The sequence below is a fragment of the Saimiri boliviensis genome, chromosome X (assembly GCF_048565385.1).
Source record: "Saimiri boliviensis isolate mSaiBol1 chromosome X, mSaiBol1.pri, whole genome shotgun sequence".
NCBI lineage: Eukaryota > Metazoa > Chordata > Mammalia > Primates > Cebidae > Saimiri > Saimiri boliviensis.
Window position 1 is genome coordinate 123,957,243 of NC_133470.1, and position 18,863 is coordinate 123,976,105.

The 18,863-nt window shown below is 39.0% G+C and overlaps 1 protein-coding gene across 4 annotated transcripts in view; it reads left to right on the top strand.

Moving 5' to 3' along the window:
- Nucleotides 1-18,863, top strand: part of CHRDL1 (chordin like 1) — a 123,401-nt gene that overhangs the window by 75,797 nt on the left and 28,741 nt on the right. For all 4 annotated transcript variants that reach the window (XM_010346351.3, XM_039464104.2, XM_003935850.4 and 1 more), the window contains exon 6: nt 847-940. In XM_010346351.3, coding sequence (XP_010344653.1) covers nt 847-940 — 94 coding nt within the window. The remainder of the gene's footprint in view (nt 1-846; nt 941-18,863) is intronic.

Genomic DNA, 18,863 nt, shown 5'->3' on the forward strand with positions numbered 1-18,863 from the left:
AGTAAAATGGGTATTTAAACTGTACCAGGAAGGAATGAAGTTAGATGTAAAAACAGTTTTTCTGCCTGTAAGTGGCATTAAGCACTGGATTGCCAAGAGAAGCTATAGAATATCTTCCCTTTAAGACTTTTTGTAAGAATATAGTATCTCAGTATTTTAGGAGAATTTCGTTGTGGCCTCGCTTTCCTAATGTCCTTCCAGGAACCCTTCTAGCCCCAGAAGAATATGTTTCTAAGAACTAAGAACAAGGTTTAAGGAATAACATTCGGAACACAGAAATTTAGGAAATCAGGATTATTGCAAAGACAGATGTAACCAGCAAATAAATTTTATCCTCTCCCTTGGCTTATGCTAGACTGTGCTGTGGACATCAGATCATCTTGTATAGTTTCGTATTACCCCAGAGATCTTGTGTTTTTTTTTGGTTTCAAAGGGAAATTCTAGTGAATATTACCAATGGAAGCTATGACATAAATCTTCATCCCTTTAAACCCCCAATGCAGCTGGGGGACCAAGGGATACCATGAACAGAGAAGAAAGAAACAAGACTATATTTGATGGTCGAGAGGCTGATGGCATCCCTCCCAGACTACTTTGTACCACCTTAGACCATGATGCCTGACTAGGATTGCTAACTCTTCTGTGGCTTAGTCTCTGGCATGGAGAAATTGCAGTAGAAAAAAAATAATGCATAATAAAATGTAGGAAGTACTGAGAATTGATGGTGGGAGAGCTGGGGGGGAAGGACATGCCATGTTTTGAGCCCCTACCCTATCTCAGGCATTAAGTGAAGCCTTTACACTTACACCAGATGCTTCTGATCTTAATTCTGTTTCTCCTTGGCAGGAGGGAAACGTATATTGTGGTCTCAAAACTTGCCCCAAATTAACCTGTGCATTCCCAGTCTCTGTTCCAGATTCCTGCTGCCGGATGTGCAGAGGTAGGTGTCTTATATCCCAAGACCCCTGGGTGCTATTATCCTGAGTAGTAGAATTTAGAAAGGAGGAAAACACCTGTCCAGTGTCCTAAGGAAAAGTAATTTTTATGGTAGCCTTGGTTTTTAAAGGTGCTTTAATAAACTAAAGGAAAAATAATTAAAGCATTGATTTTAAAGGCCACAGTCCTAAGAAAGAAAGAAAAAAAAAAAAAAAACACTAGATGGAGAGTGCAGTGCTTCAGGAGAGTATGGGAGAGAGTCATTAAATGTGAAAGTGAATATATTTATTTCTCCATCCTTAATCCCTTCTAGGTTGGCCCTTAAATTATTGTATCATAAAACACGGACTATTTTCATTCATAACCTTAAAAGGAAGAATTGACCTTGCAAAACACTGATGTGGCCATTTTGAAGACTGTGCAAAGCAAATTTATGTGTATTTTTAAACCCCATAATAAGATAGTGACAAACTCAATAAAAGCCAAACAGAAAACATTTTCTCAAATTATATTCAAAATTGAATTATCTTCTCATACCAGTCTTTTCTTCTTTAGCTTTCTTTTTTTTTTCTTTTCTTATTATTTTTTTTAATAATGGCACCAGTTTTTTCTCTAGGTTCCTAGGATCAAATGTAATCCTCTTTAATTTCTCATTTGTTACCTTTTCTCAAGTTACCAGATCGGTCAGCAGTTATCTGTATCTCTCTTTTTTCCCACTTTCCCACTGGCAATATCCTAATTTTATCCTCTTTCCTTCTATCCAATCAACATATTTTTGACCATCTACTGTATGCTCAGCATTGTGCTACAATTGGGGTATTTATATTGCTAAATGCAGTAGACATATAGGGCACTGCTAGATCATATGGAATCTTTATGTGAGTTACAAAAAGGATTCCCTTATGTAAGATACTGTATTGCCATTTTTCAGAAAATCCCAGTGAATGCACCCTTGTAGCTGTGGCATCTTTTTGTAGTACACAACCTACACAACCATATATATAGCATACATAGCAGCCAAATTATGTTCTTTGCTCTTACGGAACTCACCAGAAAAGAAAAATAATAAGCAAATGTGGAAATACAGACAATGTGAGTACTATGCAGAAAATAAACAAAGGACTGAGATAAAAAATAAGAAGTTTATTTAGCTTGAGTTGTCAGGAAGGCCTCTTTGAGGAGGTGAAATTTAAGCTGAGACCTGAAAGATAAAAAGGAGTCATCCGTGCAAAGAGCCCAAACAAAAGCATTCTAAGTAGAGAGAAAAGAAAGTTCAGAGGCCCTAGGCAGGAAAGAGCTTAGAGCATTCAAAGAGCCTAAGGACCAGTGTGGCTGAAATACAGTGATTGTGGTTGAAACTGGCACAGGATTAGGCTGGAGAAGTGACTAGAAGTTAGACCATGCAGGACTCTGAAGGCCATGGGAAGGATTTTGGATTTTCATTTTTAATGCATTGGGAAGCTATTGGAAGGTTGTAAGAAAAAGTGGGAAGTGATCCAATTGACATATTAAAAGATCTTATTGGCTACTATGTCCAGACTAGATTGGAAGGAGGCAATAATGTAACTGGAGAGACTAGCAAGATGGTTCGGGTAGTACTCTTTCCAGTATGACAAAATGGGTGCTTGGACTGGGTCACAGTAGTGGTTCGGAGTGGAGCCTTTGGAGCCAAGTTGCCTTGGTTCTAATCCCAGCCTTGTCACTTTGTACTTGGATTACCTTACTTAACCTTTATAGCAGTCTTTAAATTGAGGATAATGTTAGCTCCTACCTTGAAGATGATTGTGAGATTTCAGTGAGATAATGCAAGAGAAGGACCTGGCATACTAAGGACTCAATAATTAAAAATGGACAAATCTGAAATACATTTAGAGCCTTGGTTCTCAACCATGGGTGCATATTTGAATTACCTTGGTAAATTTATATCAGATTAGGAGGAGGAGAAGGAGGTGATGATTCCAATATGCAGCTAAGGTTGTGAACCACTGAATTAGAGGAAAAAAGTTATAGGATTAGCTGGTGGGGGATGTGTGGATGACTCCTATATATTGCTGCCATCTTAATCTTCCAAAAAGAGATCCATCATCCTGTTGCACCTCTGTTCAAAAATTTTTATGCTAACATGTATTTGGACTTACTATATGCCAGTCCCATTTCTAAGCATTTTGCATATATGCACTCACTTAATCTCATCCTAACCCTACGTGATGAGTATTATTGTTCTCCGTTTTATGGATGTGGAAACTGAGGCAGAGAGAGTTTAAGAATCTTACCCAAGGTCAGGTAGCTAGTGAATTGAGGAGCTAAGGTTTGAATCCTGACAGCCTGGCTCCATATTTCAGACTTTTAACCACAGTGTTCTGCCACTGAAAGGGATGACTTCCTGTTGCCACTCAAATACATGTCAACCCCTGACTCTGACAGTGAAGGGCCTTTCATGATCTAGCCTCAAGTTACCTTTATAGGTCAATATTCTTCCTTTATAGGTCAATATTCGTGCACCTCATGGCCCACTGCATTGTTCCTGTACTGTCTTACCTTTGTACCTTTGCTCTCTCCTCTTCCTCTCAACGTTTCTCACACTTTAGTGTGCTTCAGAATTGCCCAGAGAACTTGAAGTTCAGATTCGTGGATCACACCTGCAGAGATTCTGATTTAGTAGCCTTGGAGTGGGACCCAGGAATCTGCATTTAAGCAGACCCCATCATTCATTCTGGTGCAGAATGGTGGTCTGGGGACTGTCACTTTGAAAAACCATTCCTAAGACCATGTAGATAACTTGGGACAACCTGGAACGGTGTATTTTTTTTTTTTTTAAATACCTGAGTTGACTGCACTTAAATTGAGCCTATTAAAATTCTGAAACCTGATTGCACCAATAGAAAAGCAACCAATTTAAGTTTATGATTGGTTAAAGCATCGAAGTGCAACCATATGGCAAGCAATTTGGGGTGGATGAGTGGCAGCCATTTCATGATAAGGAACTGGGAGAAAAGGGAGGCAAAAGGGTTCCCCAAGTAACAACTGCACTTGTGCAGATGGGATGGAGAAAATGTTACCTCTTTTGGGAAGTTCTTTTTCTCCATTCCTGCCTGTGGAAATCCTGCTAGTCCTTCAAGACCTAGCACAAATTCGGCTTCCTCAGATTCTATTGCAGGCTGTCCTGGGGTCACATTTTGATAAGTAGTAGTGGGAAGGCCTTTCTTTTCTGCCTTCCTACCTCCATCCCTGATTTCTCCACACCCATAAATCCTGCTTCTCCTCCAAAAGCCAGTGTAAATGCCACCTCTTCCATGAAACGTTTTTAAACCCTGCAAACTAGAAGTAAACCTCTCTCTACTCTAGGACGCCTCAGCACTTAACCTGTGCTCCTCCAAGAGCATTTATCACCTTGTCACCTTCTGGTTTTTTAAAATTATTTGTGCTTATGTATTATCATCCCTACCAAAAGGCATAAACTCTCTAAGACAGAAACTCTTTTGCATTTATCTCTATTTCCCCCACTGTGCCAGGCAGAGTAGGTGCTCTTTAAATGAATGCACATTAGATTGGAGTGATGACTACAAAGTTAGTCATGATTTGAATTAGGTGCTACCAAAAAAAGAATATGGTTGTTGGCCGGGCGCGGTGGCTCAAGCCTGTAATCCCAGCACTTTGGGAGGCCGAGGCAGGTGGATCACGAGGTCAAGAGATCAAGACCATCCTGGTCAACATGGTGAAACCCCGTCTCTACTAAAAATACAAAAAAAATTAGCTGGGCATGGTGGCGCGTGCCTGTAATCCCAGCTACTCAGGAGGCTGAGGCAGGAGAATTGCCTGAGCCCAGGAGGCGGAGGTTGCGGTGAGCCGAGATGGCGCCATTGCACTCCAGCCTGGGTAACAAGAGTGAAACTCTGTCTCAAAAAAAAAAAAAAAAAAAAAAAAGAATATGGTTGTTGTGCGTTTTTTCACGCTAAATTACTGATTAACTGTGGTAGATGGTGTTGAGTATACATTGATTCCTGGTCAATAGGAAATTACTTGGTCTCATTCCTGATCTCCAAGTTGTTTTTTTTCGCCATCTCACTTTAGGACACTACAGTTAATATTGCTTTTTGGAAGGACTGACCTTGTTTGGACTACCAGTGTATGCTCATCCCTTTTTTAAAAAAACTTTTTTTAGTTTTTATTTTCATTTTTTTGACATGGAATCTCACTGTATCGGCCCAGACTGGAGTGCAGTGACATGATCTAAGTGCACCGCAACCTCCACCTCCCATGTTAAAGCAATTCTCCAGCCTCAGCCTCCTGAGTAGCTGAGATTACAGGTGTGCACCACCACGCCCAATTAATTTTTGTATTTTTAGTAGAGATGAGGTTTCACCATGTTGGTCAGGCTGGTCTTGAACTCCTGACCTTGTGATCCACCCACCTTGGCCTCCCAAAGTGCTGGGATTACAGGCATGAGTCACCACGCCTGGCCACTCACACCTTTAATATGCTATTTGTACCAACCGTCATAAGTCAATATGGATTTATTTACAGCCTAATTTGATTTATGCTTCGATAAGCCCCTGGATCCTTCCATACATGTTTCTCACAATGTGTGTGTATATGTCTGTACCACAGTGTAGCTATTACATTTCAGTCAAGAAAGATGGATATTTTGTTCCTCACCTCCTTTCTCATCTTCATCTTTGGCCCAACTTAATTTCAGTCTGGCTCAAAAGAAAGAAGGTCCATACTGAGCAGAGGTGTACATGTTGTTGCTAATATAACCAGCTGATCACTATAATCCGGCTGTTAGACTGAGATTATTTCCTTTGGGGAAAAGGATACCTGAACTCTAAACTGAAAAGCAATTAATAATAGAAATGAAAGGCAACAGTGAAAAGACATGTGACTGCAACCTAGAGGCAATACAGTGTAGTGCAAAGGACAGAGGCTCTGAAGCCAGAAGGTCATAGATCTGACATTGCAGGGCTACCACCTACTAGTGTTGTTATTAGACAGACTACTTAACCACTTAAAACCTTGGTTTTCTCGGCTGTAAAAATGGAGATTATGCTTACTACTTATGAAATGGTTGTGCAGATTAACTGAGATGGCATAGAGTGCTAACAGAGGGCCTAATACAGAGTTATTGGTTTATAAGTGATAATTATTATATTTTATATAGTAAATACTATATTTATTACCCCTGAGTTAAGTAGAATTGCACCTTCTCCTCTATCTCTGATAATTTTGTCTTTTTAAATGTCATCTCCATAGACAGAGCTTTATTTCTAGTCCTTCTTGTGGTAACAAATCCTGGAACCAGCTATTTTCTCTACAGTTCTCTTGTTACAATTTAAATTTCTTTTTTCTGTCCTCAGAAGCAACAGATAAAAGCTAGTTATTACTGGTCATGTGTTGTCCCTTTATATACTTGATAATTCATTAAGTTTTTTCTTTGCAATCTCTCATTCAGCCTAACTGCTCCATTTTCTTTCATCTTCCTTTATAAAAACCAAATCCTACACTTTTATAAAAATTGTTTTTCTTTCATTGTCTCCAGTTTTTTTTACATCTTTCAGCTGTATATAATGTGGTTGAAACTCCTTTGAAGTTCTAATTTCTGAAGCACCTAGTTATTTTTTCCCGTGGAAATGATGTTTTCACAATGGTGTATCTTATATAAGCATATTACTCATACAGCAGGGAACCCAGACACTTCTCCCCTATGCTGGCCACCCTAACTGCAGGCCAAATACTAAAGAAGAAATAACCTTTTGACTGCTGTACTTGCAAACCTTCACATAAAGGGCTCCATTGAAATAGCCTCTCTGCACTGTCCCCAAACACTAATGTGTATCTTTCTTCCTGGGTTACACAGCAATCCTAGACACGGATTGAATCACAGCCCTAGCCTCCTCCTTTGACTAGACATGTCTTTGAGACTAGGACAGTCAAGGAGGGTGCTGGCACAATGTATGTCATTGCTGGCACTTCAGCAAACCTCATTAGGACTGGAAGCAATGTGCAAACAGCCACTTGAACCTTAAGTGAAACGTTATCAGAAGAAAAATCTTGTCAGAGATTATACTACTGCTACATTCTAGGAAGGCAGGCCTCAAACCCAAACCCACACCCAGCTGCTTTCCACCTTTGATCATTTCTACTCGCGGTCTCCTGCTCATCTTGCTATACAAGAGAATGCTAGGTACTTGGACTCTAGACAAGGGAAAGGTATTTGAGGTAGCTATTAACTGTATTGAAAGCCAAGTATGCATTTAGTAAATGGTGTCTATATGTAGCACTTACAATGTGCCAGTGTTCTAGGCACTTATGTGTGGAATAGCTCATTTTATCCTCACAAAACTTGTATCAACTATTTATATCCCCATTCTACAGATGAGAAAGCTAAGACAGAAAATTTAAGTGATTTATTTGTCCAAAGACAAATGGTAGTAAGTGGCAGAGCTAGAATTTTAACCTGGTCAATCTGACTCCAAGTGTCAAGCTCTTAACCTCTACATTACCTGTTGGGACCCATCCATAGGAGTAGGACAAGGATCTCTCCTAGTACAGGTGAGTAAAGGGGACGAGGGGACACACATGACACATTGTTATACACAGATACTCCTAAGAGAGTATCTTACCACACTGCCCATATTTTCCCATCAAGGCCTTAACTTACCCTTCTCTCACTCTAGGCTTCAAGAGTCTTGAGTGTAAATATCTACCTTCTTTCATTCAGCAAACATTGTCAAGCAATCACTAAGAGCCTGGCACTGCATCAGTGCTAGAGATACAATGGTGAACAAAAATGGACATGGAACCTGCCCTCATGGAGTTTTAGGGGGGAAGACGGACACCATATCGTGATATTAGTAAATACAAGATTGCAACTGTGCCACATGCCACAAAGGAAAGGTGTTATAAAAGCCAATAATTGAGAGCAGTAGACCTATTCAAGGAAGTAAAGGAAGACTCCTAAGACTGTCTCTCCAGCCTTAACTGACACCACGTCCCTCCTTGTTCTCTGCACTCCTGGGTGAGGGAAGATTGGCTCAAATATTAGGGAGATACCTGGTGGCAGTCATAAATACCTGGATCCCAAACTTCTGATCCCATGAATCCAGCCCTTCCCCAAGGCTGTAGGACTCTATAATGTTCCTTCCACATTGTGCAACTAAAACCCTAATCTAGGAATTTTCTTTTACTTTTCTTTCTTTTGACTGCTACCTGTTTTTCAGAGACAGGGTCTCACTCTGTCACCCAGGCTGGAGTGCACTGGCACAATTATAGCTCACTGCAGCCTCAAATTCTAAGTTATCCTTCTGCCTCAGCCTCCTGAGTAGCTGGGACTACAGGTGTGCACCACCATATCCAGCTATTTTGTTTGTTTGTTTGTTTTTGAGACATGGTCTTGCTGTGTTGCCCAGGCTGCTCTCAAATTCCTGGGTCCAAATGATTCTCCTGCTTCGGCCTCCCAAAGTGCTGGGATTACAGACATGAGCCACTGTGCCCAGCCTAAGAATTTTCTTCTTGAGAAACTACTTGATCATGCCAACATTTCTTGTCATATTATCCTATCTAAAATTTTTAGCTTGCTTTTTCTTTTTTATTATTTTACTTTAGGTTCTGGGGTACATGTGCAGATCATGCAGGATTGTTGTATAGGTACATCCATGGCAATGTGGTTTGCTGCCTCCATCCCCCCATTACCTACATCTGGCATTTCTCCCAAAGTTATCCCTCCCCAACTCCCTACCCCGCACTGTCCCTCCCCAGCCCCGCCCCAACAGACCCCAGTGTGTGAGGCTCCCCTCCCTGTGTCCATGTGTTCTCATTGTTCAACACCCACCTATGAGTGAGAACATGCGGTGTTTGATTTTCTGTTGTTGTATCAGTTTGCTGAGAATGATGGTTTCCAGATTCATCCATGTCCCTACAAAGGACACGAACTCGTTTTTTATTGCTGCATAGTATTTCATGGTATATATAAGCCACATTTTCCTTGTCCAGTCTATCATCGATGGGCATTTGGGTTGGTTCCAGGTCTTTGCTATTGTAAACAGTGCCTCAACGAACATACGTGTGCATTAAACAGCCTCTGTGAAACAATCTGATTCTTCCTTAAGCTACTTCCCAACCTGATTTCTCTGACCCCAGCACACACATCTGCTTTAGGCTGGATGACTGATCTCTTTGTCCTGTAACATGCTGTGTTTCTTCCCACCTTCCCTCCTGTCCTGTGCTTTACTTAAACTGCTACTTTCCACAGGCTTGGAATAGCACCGCCCCTCCGCCCCACCCCTTCTACCTATTTGCATCCTACTCATCTTTCAAGAGCTCAGTTGAAGTTGCACCTCTTTTAATAGTTTTGCCTAATGACTCTAGTTCTCACTGATCTTCTTTGACCACCTTCAGAGCTTACTCTGCTTCATAGAGATGAGCACTCAAAAATATCTTCTTACACTGTTATTGTTTTGTATCTTTTTTCCATTTCCCATAACATGATATTAATCATATATCATGCTGATTGATTTATTTAAAACAAAGAGAGCCACTGTCACAAAAAGCTCTTGACGGCATTCCAAGTGCAGACACAGTAGGCAGGCAGGAGAAAAGGCAGAACTCACAATTTGCTCAACCCAAGCCCATGTATTCAACGTATCTCAAATGAGCCCAGGGAGAAAAGGAAGTCGCTTTTTACAACATTGTGATATTTCTGCTAACTCATTCATGGTAAATGAAACTGGAAACAACTGTTTAAAAGCAGTTTGTCAGTGTTCAAGATAAGTGCCATTTTACCTAAGACACTTGATTTCTCTTTCTGAAAGAGCAGCAAAATTGCACCTCAGATGCCATCTCGGCTAGAATCCAATGTCTTCGGGGAAGTGGTGTGTGAGATACTTTATTTATTTTAAACATCGTAAAAATTGACCACGTTTTTCAAAGTTTTCAAAATCAAAGAAATCTGAAGAAAATAATAGCAACTCCAAATACAGATTTTCACAAATTAGTCTCAAGTTGTTTTTGCTTTGGCCCACGTTTTCTGCAGAAACACCACCGTCTCCTGGTCATGATGATAGGATGGGAACATTGTTAATGAGAAACACTACTTTAAAAAGTGAAAATGCATCTTGTTCAACTGAAACCTTATGCCTGTTGATTAGCAACTTCCCATATCCCCCTCCAAGGTGAACAAGTTCTAGAGATCTGCAGTACAGCATTGTGCGTACAGTTAACAATATAGTATCGTACACTTAAGTTTCTTAAGATGGTAAATCTTTTGTTAAGTGTCCTTACCGCAATAAAGTAAAAATTTTTTAAATTAACTCAGTAATTTTTGAGTTTATATGTTCTCACCTAAAGTTCAAAATACAGTCCACCCTCTATTATAATCTATATAATCCACTGATACCACATCCATGGATTCAACCAACTGCAGATAGAAACTAATTTTTTAAGAAACATTAAAATTAACAGTACAACAATTTAAAAAATACAAATTTTAGAAATCCATATAGTAAAATCACTATTTATTTAGCATTTACATTGTATTAAGTATTATAAGTAATCTAGAGATTATTTAAAGTATATGGGAGTATGTGTGTAGGTTATATGCAAATACCATGCCATTTTTCATCAGGGACTTGAGCATCCATGGATTTTGGTATCTGTGGGGGGTCCTGGAACCAAATCTCCATGGATGCTGAGGGACGACTGTGTATTGAGATACTCTGATCTTTTCATACCTATAGAAGAGTCTCACCGTCATTAGTAATATCTTTTCAAAAGTGAATAATTTATGTTCATGCGTATGGGACCATTTTAGAGATTTGCTATCTTCACCTACCTCTCCTCATCTTCTAAATCCCAACTGGAACTCTTCTTCTTCCATGGAAATGTTTCAGGTTGTTTTTGCTTCCTTTCCATCCTTTGTGCTCAAAATTCATCCCCACGTGCTTGCTGACCGTCCCAGGACCCGGTCCTTCTGAGATCATCATGTTTCTTCTTGGCATGTTTCCTATGTCCAAAATATTTCTTCTTCAATAGAAAGTCATTCAGATAGTAAATGAGACAGAGTTGACTTTCGTATTGAGCTTAACAAATTAATAGCAGTGATTCCTAATTGGCCATCTGGGGTTGGAGGACTTTTTTGTATGTATATGAATCTGTTTCCACAATAAAAATAAAGAATTCCCAGAGCATATCAGAGCAATTGTTTCTTCATGGGTGGTTAAAGTCACTCTTTCTTCTTCAGCCTTAGTCTTCTCTAACTACTTCAAGGAACTTCATAGCTGTCTAGAAACACTATTGGATGTGTCCGTTATTCACATTAGAATAGTCTTTATGAGCTTACACTCCAACAGTTTAAAGAAATCACTCTGATTTGTTGACTGACACTGCAAACAGAGGTAAAAGATACATGAGAAAGAGGAACAGTGTAGACAGCTGACTGCTTTTCATTTTCAGGTTGACTGGGCAGTCAACATGGGTAGGTCATTAAGTTTCCCTGCTCTGTCCTGTTTTTTATTTTCAGTTCATGGATGTGGTAGCATGGAACTCTACTTCATTTAGGTACTTGGATTTTTTTTTTTTTTTTTTAAGACAGAGTCTCACTCTGTTGCCCAGGCTGGAGTGCAGCGGCATGATCTTGGCTCACTGCAAACTCTGCCTCCTGGGTTCAAGTGGTCCTCCCGCCTCAGCCTTCTGAGTAGCTGGGACTACAGGCACTCACCATGCCTGGCTAATTTTTGTATTTTTAGTAGAGATAGGGTTTCCCCATGTTGACTAGGCTGGTCTCAAACCTCTTACCTCAGGTGATCCACCCACCTCGGCTTTCCAAAGTGCTGGGATTACAGGCGTGAGCCACCATGCCCGGTGGGGACTTGGATTTTTAATACTTTACTTTATAACTTTATAAATTGTACTCCTACCAATGAAGCAGGTATCTGTCCTGTCAAGCCTCATTTCTAGCCAAAAGAGAAAAGAGATTTTAATTAAGTTGCAAACTCTCTTTTAAAAAAATTGGAAAGCCAGTTTCGAAGGTATGAGCTGAAGGAATCTCTCTAGCCCTGTTTAAAAATATCTCTAGGACCCTGTCTTCCAATGACTGAGAGATGAAATGATAACTTTTCAATGTGCAGGCATACAATTATCTTTGCTATGCTTTGTTCGCTTGTTTTTTTGTTTGTTTGATCCAAACCCATTTCTTTGTTAAATACATAGCACACATTTGGGAGTCCCTTAAGCCAGGCTTTTCCCCATGTGGAAGCTACCCTTGAGGAGAAGGAGGAAAAAGAAGTGGAGGGAAAGAATGGGAAGAAAGGGGATTCGGAGTAACAGTTAACATTTAGCCAACACAGTGTGTCAGCCACAATTCTAAGTGCTTTGCATATACTAATTTATTTAATCTTCACAGTTCTATGAGGTAGGCGTTATTGTGCCCATTTTAGCAATAAGGAAACTGAGGCACAGAGAGGTTAATTCATTTGCCCAAAGTCACTCAGGTGGGAAGGAGCAGAGCCAGGATTTGAATCCAAGCTGTTTGGCTCCAAGCTGTTTGGCTCTAAGCTGTTCTCTTAGCCATTATATTATATTGCCTCTCAACTTGGGGAAGCAAAGTGAGTTAGGTGACTCTTATTCCTGAGGCTACTGGGAGGAACAGACTGTGTGGGGACCATCTTTCCAAGGGTCAGATATGGTAACAATCCAGCAGATGCATTGGGACTGCTCTGAGGAGCAAAGATTATTTCTCACCATAAACCTGGATCTGTTTAGCCACATTTCCATTGAAAGAGCAGTGTTGATGGTAGGCACCATCCAGCTCATAGTTTTTCTTTCCCCTCTCTTCTGATTTCGTCCTGACAACACATACATCTCCACAATGCACTTTTTTAAAAAATTAAGTATGTCTGATTTTTATGAATAAATACTTTTGTACTCTTCTTCCAGTTTGGCTTGCTAATGTTGGCAGGAAGTCCCCCCATTGTCTGTGTTTTGGTATTTCTCAAGCAGACATTTTGTTAAAAATGCTAAGATCTTATATTGACAGCCCAAACAATGAAGGACTTCATTTGACAATAAAGTATTTTTTAATATATTTTATTGCGTTTTAGGTTTGGGGCACATGTGAAGAACATGCAAGATTGTTGCATAGGTACATACATGGCAATGTGGTTTCCCCCATCACCAAAGTGTTTTTTTTTTTTTTTTTAAGAAAATAACTGTCTGATCCTTTTTATGGCTGCATAGTATTCCATGGTGTATATATGCCACATTTTCTTTATCCAGTCTATCATTGGTAGGCATTTGGGTTGGTTCCAAATCTTTTCTATTATGAACAGTGCTGCAATAAGCATATGTGTGTATGTGTCTTTATATAGAATGATTTATAATCATTTGGGTATATACCCAGTAATGGGATTGCTGGGTCAAATGGTATTTCTGGTTCTAGATCCTTGAGGAATTGCCACACTGTCTTCCATAATGGTTGAACTAATTTACCCTCCTACCACCAGTATAAAAGCATTCCTATTTCTCCACATCCTCTCCAGCATCTGTTGTTTCCAGACTTTTTAATGATTCTCATTCTAACTGGCATAAGATGTTATCTCATTGTGGTTTTGATTTGCATTTTTCTAATGACCAGTGATGATGAGCTTTTTTTTCATATGTTTGTTGACTGCATAAATGTCTTCTTTTGAGAAGTATCTGTTGATATCCTTTGCCCATTTTTTGATGTGGAATTTTTTTCTTGTAAATTTAAGTTCTTTGTAGATTCTGGATATCAGCCCTTTGTCAGATGGATAGACTGTAAAAATTTTCTCCCATTCTGTAGGTTGCCTGTTCACTCTGATGATAGTTTCTTTTGCTGCGCACAAGCTCTTTAGTTTAATTAGATCCCATTTTTCTACTTTTGGCTTTTGTTGCCATTGCTTTTGGTGTTCTGGTCATGAAGTCTTTGCCCATGACTGTTTCCTAAATGGTATTGTCTAGGTTTTCTTCTAGGGTTTTTATGGTTTTAGGTCTTACATTTAAGTCTTTAGTCCATCTTGAGTTAATTTTTGTGTAAGTTGTAAGGAAGGGGTGCAGTTTCAGTTTTCTGTATATGACTAGCCAATGTACCCAACATCATTTATTAAATAGGGAATCCTTTCCACATTGCTCGTTTTTGTCAGTTTGTCAAAGATCAGATGGTTGTAGATGTGTGGCATTACTTCTGAGGCCTCTGTTCTGTTCCATTGGTCTATATATCTTTTTTGATACCAGTACCATGCTGTTTTATTTACTGTAGCCTTGTAGCATAGTTTGAAGTCAAGTAGCATGATGCCTCCAGCTTTGTTCTTTTTGCTTAGGATTTTCTCAGCTATATGGGCTCTTTTTTGTTCCATATAAAATTTAAAGTAGTTTCTAATTCTGTGCTATACATGACTGGTAGATTTCTTGTAGTGGTGTATATCATCATTGGAAGCTCAAATGCCTATCAGTGGAGAATGCTTTTACTAGTTTCCTTTTAAAGCTTCTCTCAAATTTCAGCACACTTGCTCCCTCCCAGCAAAATTCGTAGAATTAGTTATTTGGCAGAGGCTCCCTAAAGTCACCTGCTTCTACTCACTCATTCATCTCCAGCTTTGGCATAGAGCACTGGCATTAAAGTGCTCCCCCAGGAAACCCAGCACATGGTAAGGAGAGACTCCACAATGGGTTTATTCTTCCCTGCTCTCTTTCACTTTGCCCTGATTCTGCTGATTTCAGTTTCTCCCTCAGAAAATAGAGATCACTTCCCCTCTCTCAGGGATTTGTCTCATGTCTCTGTGCCTTATAATTAGAGTGACTATATAATTTACCCTCTCAACCAAGGCACATTTTGAAAGGAAGAGCTGCAACCTTAATAATTATGCCTGCCAGAAAAATAGACAATAAAACTGGGTTGTCTGAGATAAATCAGCCCTATGACTACCTTATTTATGATGTGTTGTGTGGTTCAAAAGTGGCCACATGCTGGCATAGTTTTGTTCTCTGAGGCTTATCTTCATGGGTATCTCAGAATCTTATTGTACAATTAATCTTTTTGAGAGGACATGGTTTACTTCCCTGACCTGCTCAAGCCACCAGAGATTAATTGAAGCCGTGGGGGTTATAAATAGTCTGAATTTCCGCCTAGCTTTTGGCCAGTTTTCAAATATTTGTTCTCCATTTCTCCAACTACCAGAAAGCCAACCTATTCCAGCTACATAGGGTACCACTCAGAGTATAATTAAGGTTTGAATAAACAATACATGGGGCTTTTAAGGTTAAATGAATATTGTTTGACATAAAATACACTAGAGTTGTTTTTCATTTTGGTTCATAAAATTGGTTAAAATTACATCTGTTGCTTCTTGAAATTAACTAGAATCCATCGTAGCTCCATTAGAATCAGGTTTTTTTTCTCTTTTACAAAAAGCCTTGGCTGAATAATAGAGCCTCCATCTCACTCAAAATAATTTGTCCAGTGTTCAGACAAAAAGAGCAAAGAAAAAGGTTTTTTAGAATATCTGGTACCTACTTTTTTTTCAAGATATAATATCTAAGATTGCAAAAAGACATATCTATTTTCAGCTATCCAAACAGACCGTACCCAGGTCTAGAGAACCTATTAGAGCCATGTAAAGGTCAACATCTAAGAAGATAATTCCAGTTTAATTATGGGTTAAATAGAGTAACTGAAATGTTAAAACCTTTAGCAGCTGATTAATAGAACATTAAAGTTTAAAGAATGCAATTTTGATGACTTTGAAAGCTCAGAGGCAACAGAAATGCTAACAGTTCCTAGTATTTATATATTTAATATATATGATTTATAGTGTATATGGTATATATTATATATAAATATAGCATGTATACATATATGTGTATTTATATACAGGCTAAATATCTCTTATCCAAAATACATGGGACTGGAAGTATTCCAGATATCAGATGTTGTTGGATTTTGGAACATTTGTGTTGTCCTTACCAGTTGAGCATCTCCAATCCAAAAATCAAAAATCCAAAAATGCTCCAATGAGAGTTTCCTTTGAGTACTGTCAGCATTCAAAAAATTTTAGAGCATTTTAGACTAGGAATACTAAACCTGTAATATATATATATGCTCCGTTAGTTTTTAATGAGGTGAAATGGTTGAAATTTAGGTATGCATTACTGTCTGCAAATGCTCATCAAATACACATCATGACACACTCATCTGACTTGTGTTACAGGGTATTAGTATGCTGCTCCTATGCCTAATACTGACTTACGTCCTTGATTATTGTCTTACCTCTCTGCTTATTTGTAACAGGTGCTATGTCCTTCTATAAATCTTTGCGATTCTGACTGGACTATAAGTATTTAAAGATACTCTTTAATTAAAAGTCTTTAAAAAAAAAAACTCTAGGGTATAAATTCAATAAACTGAACGTCTCAGAAGCCCAGCTAAGTAAACATTTCATGTCAATACCAATCATTAAATCTACATTTTAAAAGGATATTTGATGAAGAGAGCTAGTCTACCATTTTTCTTTTGCAACTTTTTTTCTCCCTTTTGGCTGCTTAAATTCGGCTTGAAACCACATTGTATAGCTTTTACATTTTGTTTTACCATTTGCTGGTAAATCTTTACTGCTTTCTAGTCTTCTCTCTAGTCCCTTGTTTTATTTGGCTCAGACTCACTACTGCCCACTAAAACAAAGGGGGCAAATAAATCTAAGTTTATCCCTGCTCATTCACTGTCCCCCAGCTCTCTAGATTTGCAACCCAAGAATTATCTGATACTGACTTCCCCTTTGCCTGCCTTCCCCATCATCAAATCTTCCTTCAGGTTCTTATCAATTTCTTTTTATCTGTAGGAGTCTCATGCAATCCTTCTTGTGTGTTATTGCACAGATGCTCATGGCCTATTACGTATTACTATAGCAGCTTCTTGTATGGCTTCATGGATTCAAGTTATTCCTCAACTAGTCTACACTCCATTGCCAGAATGGGCTTCCACAAATATTATTTTTACCATAGGAACCCCTGCAAAAAATTGGCAACAGAATCAAATGTGAATTCTTCAGGCTTTTTTAAAAGTTGTATTTTTTTTTTATTTTTTACTGTTTACTTTTTAAAAATTTATTTTCTTAAAAATTTGTGACTGCATAATAGGCATATATATTGATGGGGTACATGATATATTTTGATACAGGCATGCAATGTGAAATAAATACATCATGGAGAATAGGGTCTTCATCCCCTCAGGCAATTATCTTTTGAGTTACAATCCAATTACACTGTTTAAGTTATTTTAAAATGTACAAGTAAGTTATTATTGACTATCGTCACCCTATTGTGCTATCAAATAGTGAGTCCATGAAGCAATTATTTGCTACCCCTATTTACCTCAACAACCAACTCCACTCTCATTCTCCTTCCCTCCTTCCTTCGGGCTTCCTCTCCTCCCTTTCTCTCTACATGTTTAATTACCAGTGTAATTTCTCTTGCTACGTATCTGAAGTTTCTACTCAAGCCACTCCTTGCTTGCTGTCTCCAGTATGTGACTTGCTGTTTACAAAGCTCTGGTCCTTTGCTAATGTCATTCCCTTTGGTAGAGGTACTCTCTGCCCATATCACTGTCTGTTTATGCTGTGCAGCATCTACTTCTAAAAATGTGACTTAATAATTCTTTTAGGGAGCTTTTTACGGTTACATCTGACTGCTTACTCCTCCCATTCAATGTCTCCTAAGCATGTGCATTTCATTTGTATTTAGAGTTTGTTGCTTTGTGTGTGTGTTTAGGCTGCTGTTTCCTATATTGATTTCCCGTCACCTCCAACCTGGGTGTAAACATCCTGAGGGCAAAAGCCAAGCCTGATTTCCTCTTCCTTCTGCTGTATTATCAGGCTCTTCACTCAAGAAGTGTTCAATGATGTTAACTGACTCTTGGGCATAATTTTCTAGTTATAGACCTAGTTTAAATCATCTTTACTTTTACAGTGGTCAGTCAGGGTTTCCACAGAGGTCTGCTTGCATTCTACCATCTTTACTCAGACATGGAATAAAACAGGCAGAGAAGAGCATGTATATATTATGGGCCAACCACTTAATTCTGTAGTTTTTACTGCAGTTCAGTTCAATACATATATTGAGCACCTGATGTGTACCCAGCAATATACCAAGTGCTCCAGCCTGGTTATTCACAAACTCCTGCATGCATCAGAATCCCCTGGAGGGCTTATCAAAACCCTGGTTTGCCAGCCCCCACCCTGAGTTTCTGACTTAGTAGGTACAGGTTGGGATCTGAAATTCTGCATTTCTAACAAGTTCCTAGGTGATGCTGATGTTGCTGGTCCCAGAAGCACATTTTGAGAAGCAGTGGTCTAGGAGATACAGAGGTGTTCTAAGACATAGTCTCTTCTTCCAAGAAATTTACAGACTTTGTAGGGAGACAAGGAAGGCCCAGAAAACATTTAACAGTAATAAATATTCTACAGTGTTTTAGTATTGATTCAACAAATATTGAATAAGAACTATGTGCCCAGCACTGCTGTAGGTGCTGGAGTTACATCAGTAAACACAATAGACAAAATTCCCTGCTATCATGGGGGGATTCTCATAGGGGAAAGCAGACAATAAACAAAATAAATAAAATATATGAAATATAAGATAGTAATAAGTGCTAAGGAGAAAAAGCAAAGAGGAGGCATAAATATCAGTTGGGGGTTGAAATTTTAGATAGGGTGGTCAGAGAAGGCCTCCCAATTCCATCATTTGACAAGTATTTATTGAGTGACTACTATGTATCAGGCACTGTTATAGATGATGGTGCTATAGTAACACAGGTAATCAACCCTTTTCCGATGGAATGGACGTGCCTATTTGGGAGTCAGGAAACCTGGGGTTTTGGTGTTCATTCTCACAAACTCATTATTAGACTGTGAATGGCTACATCC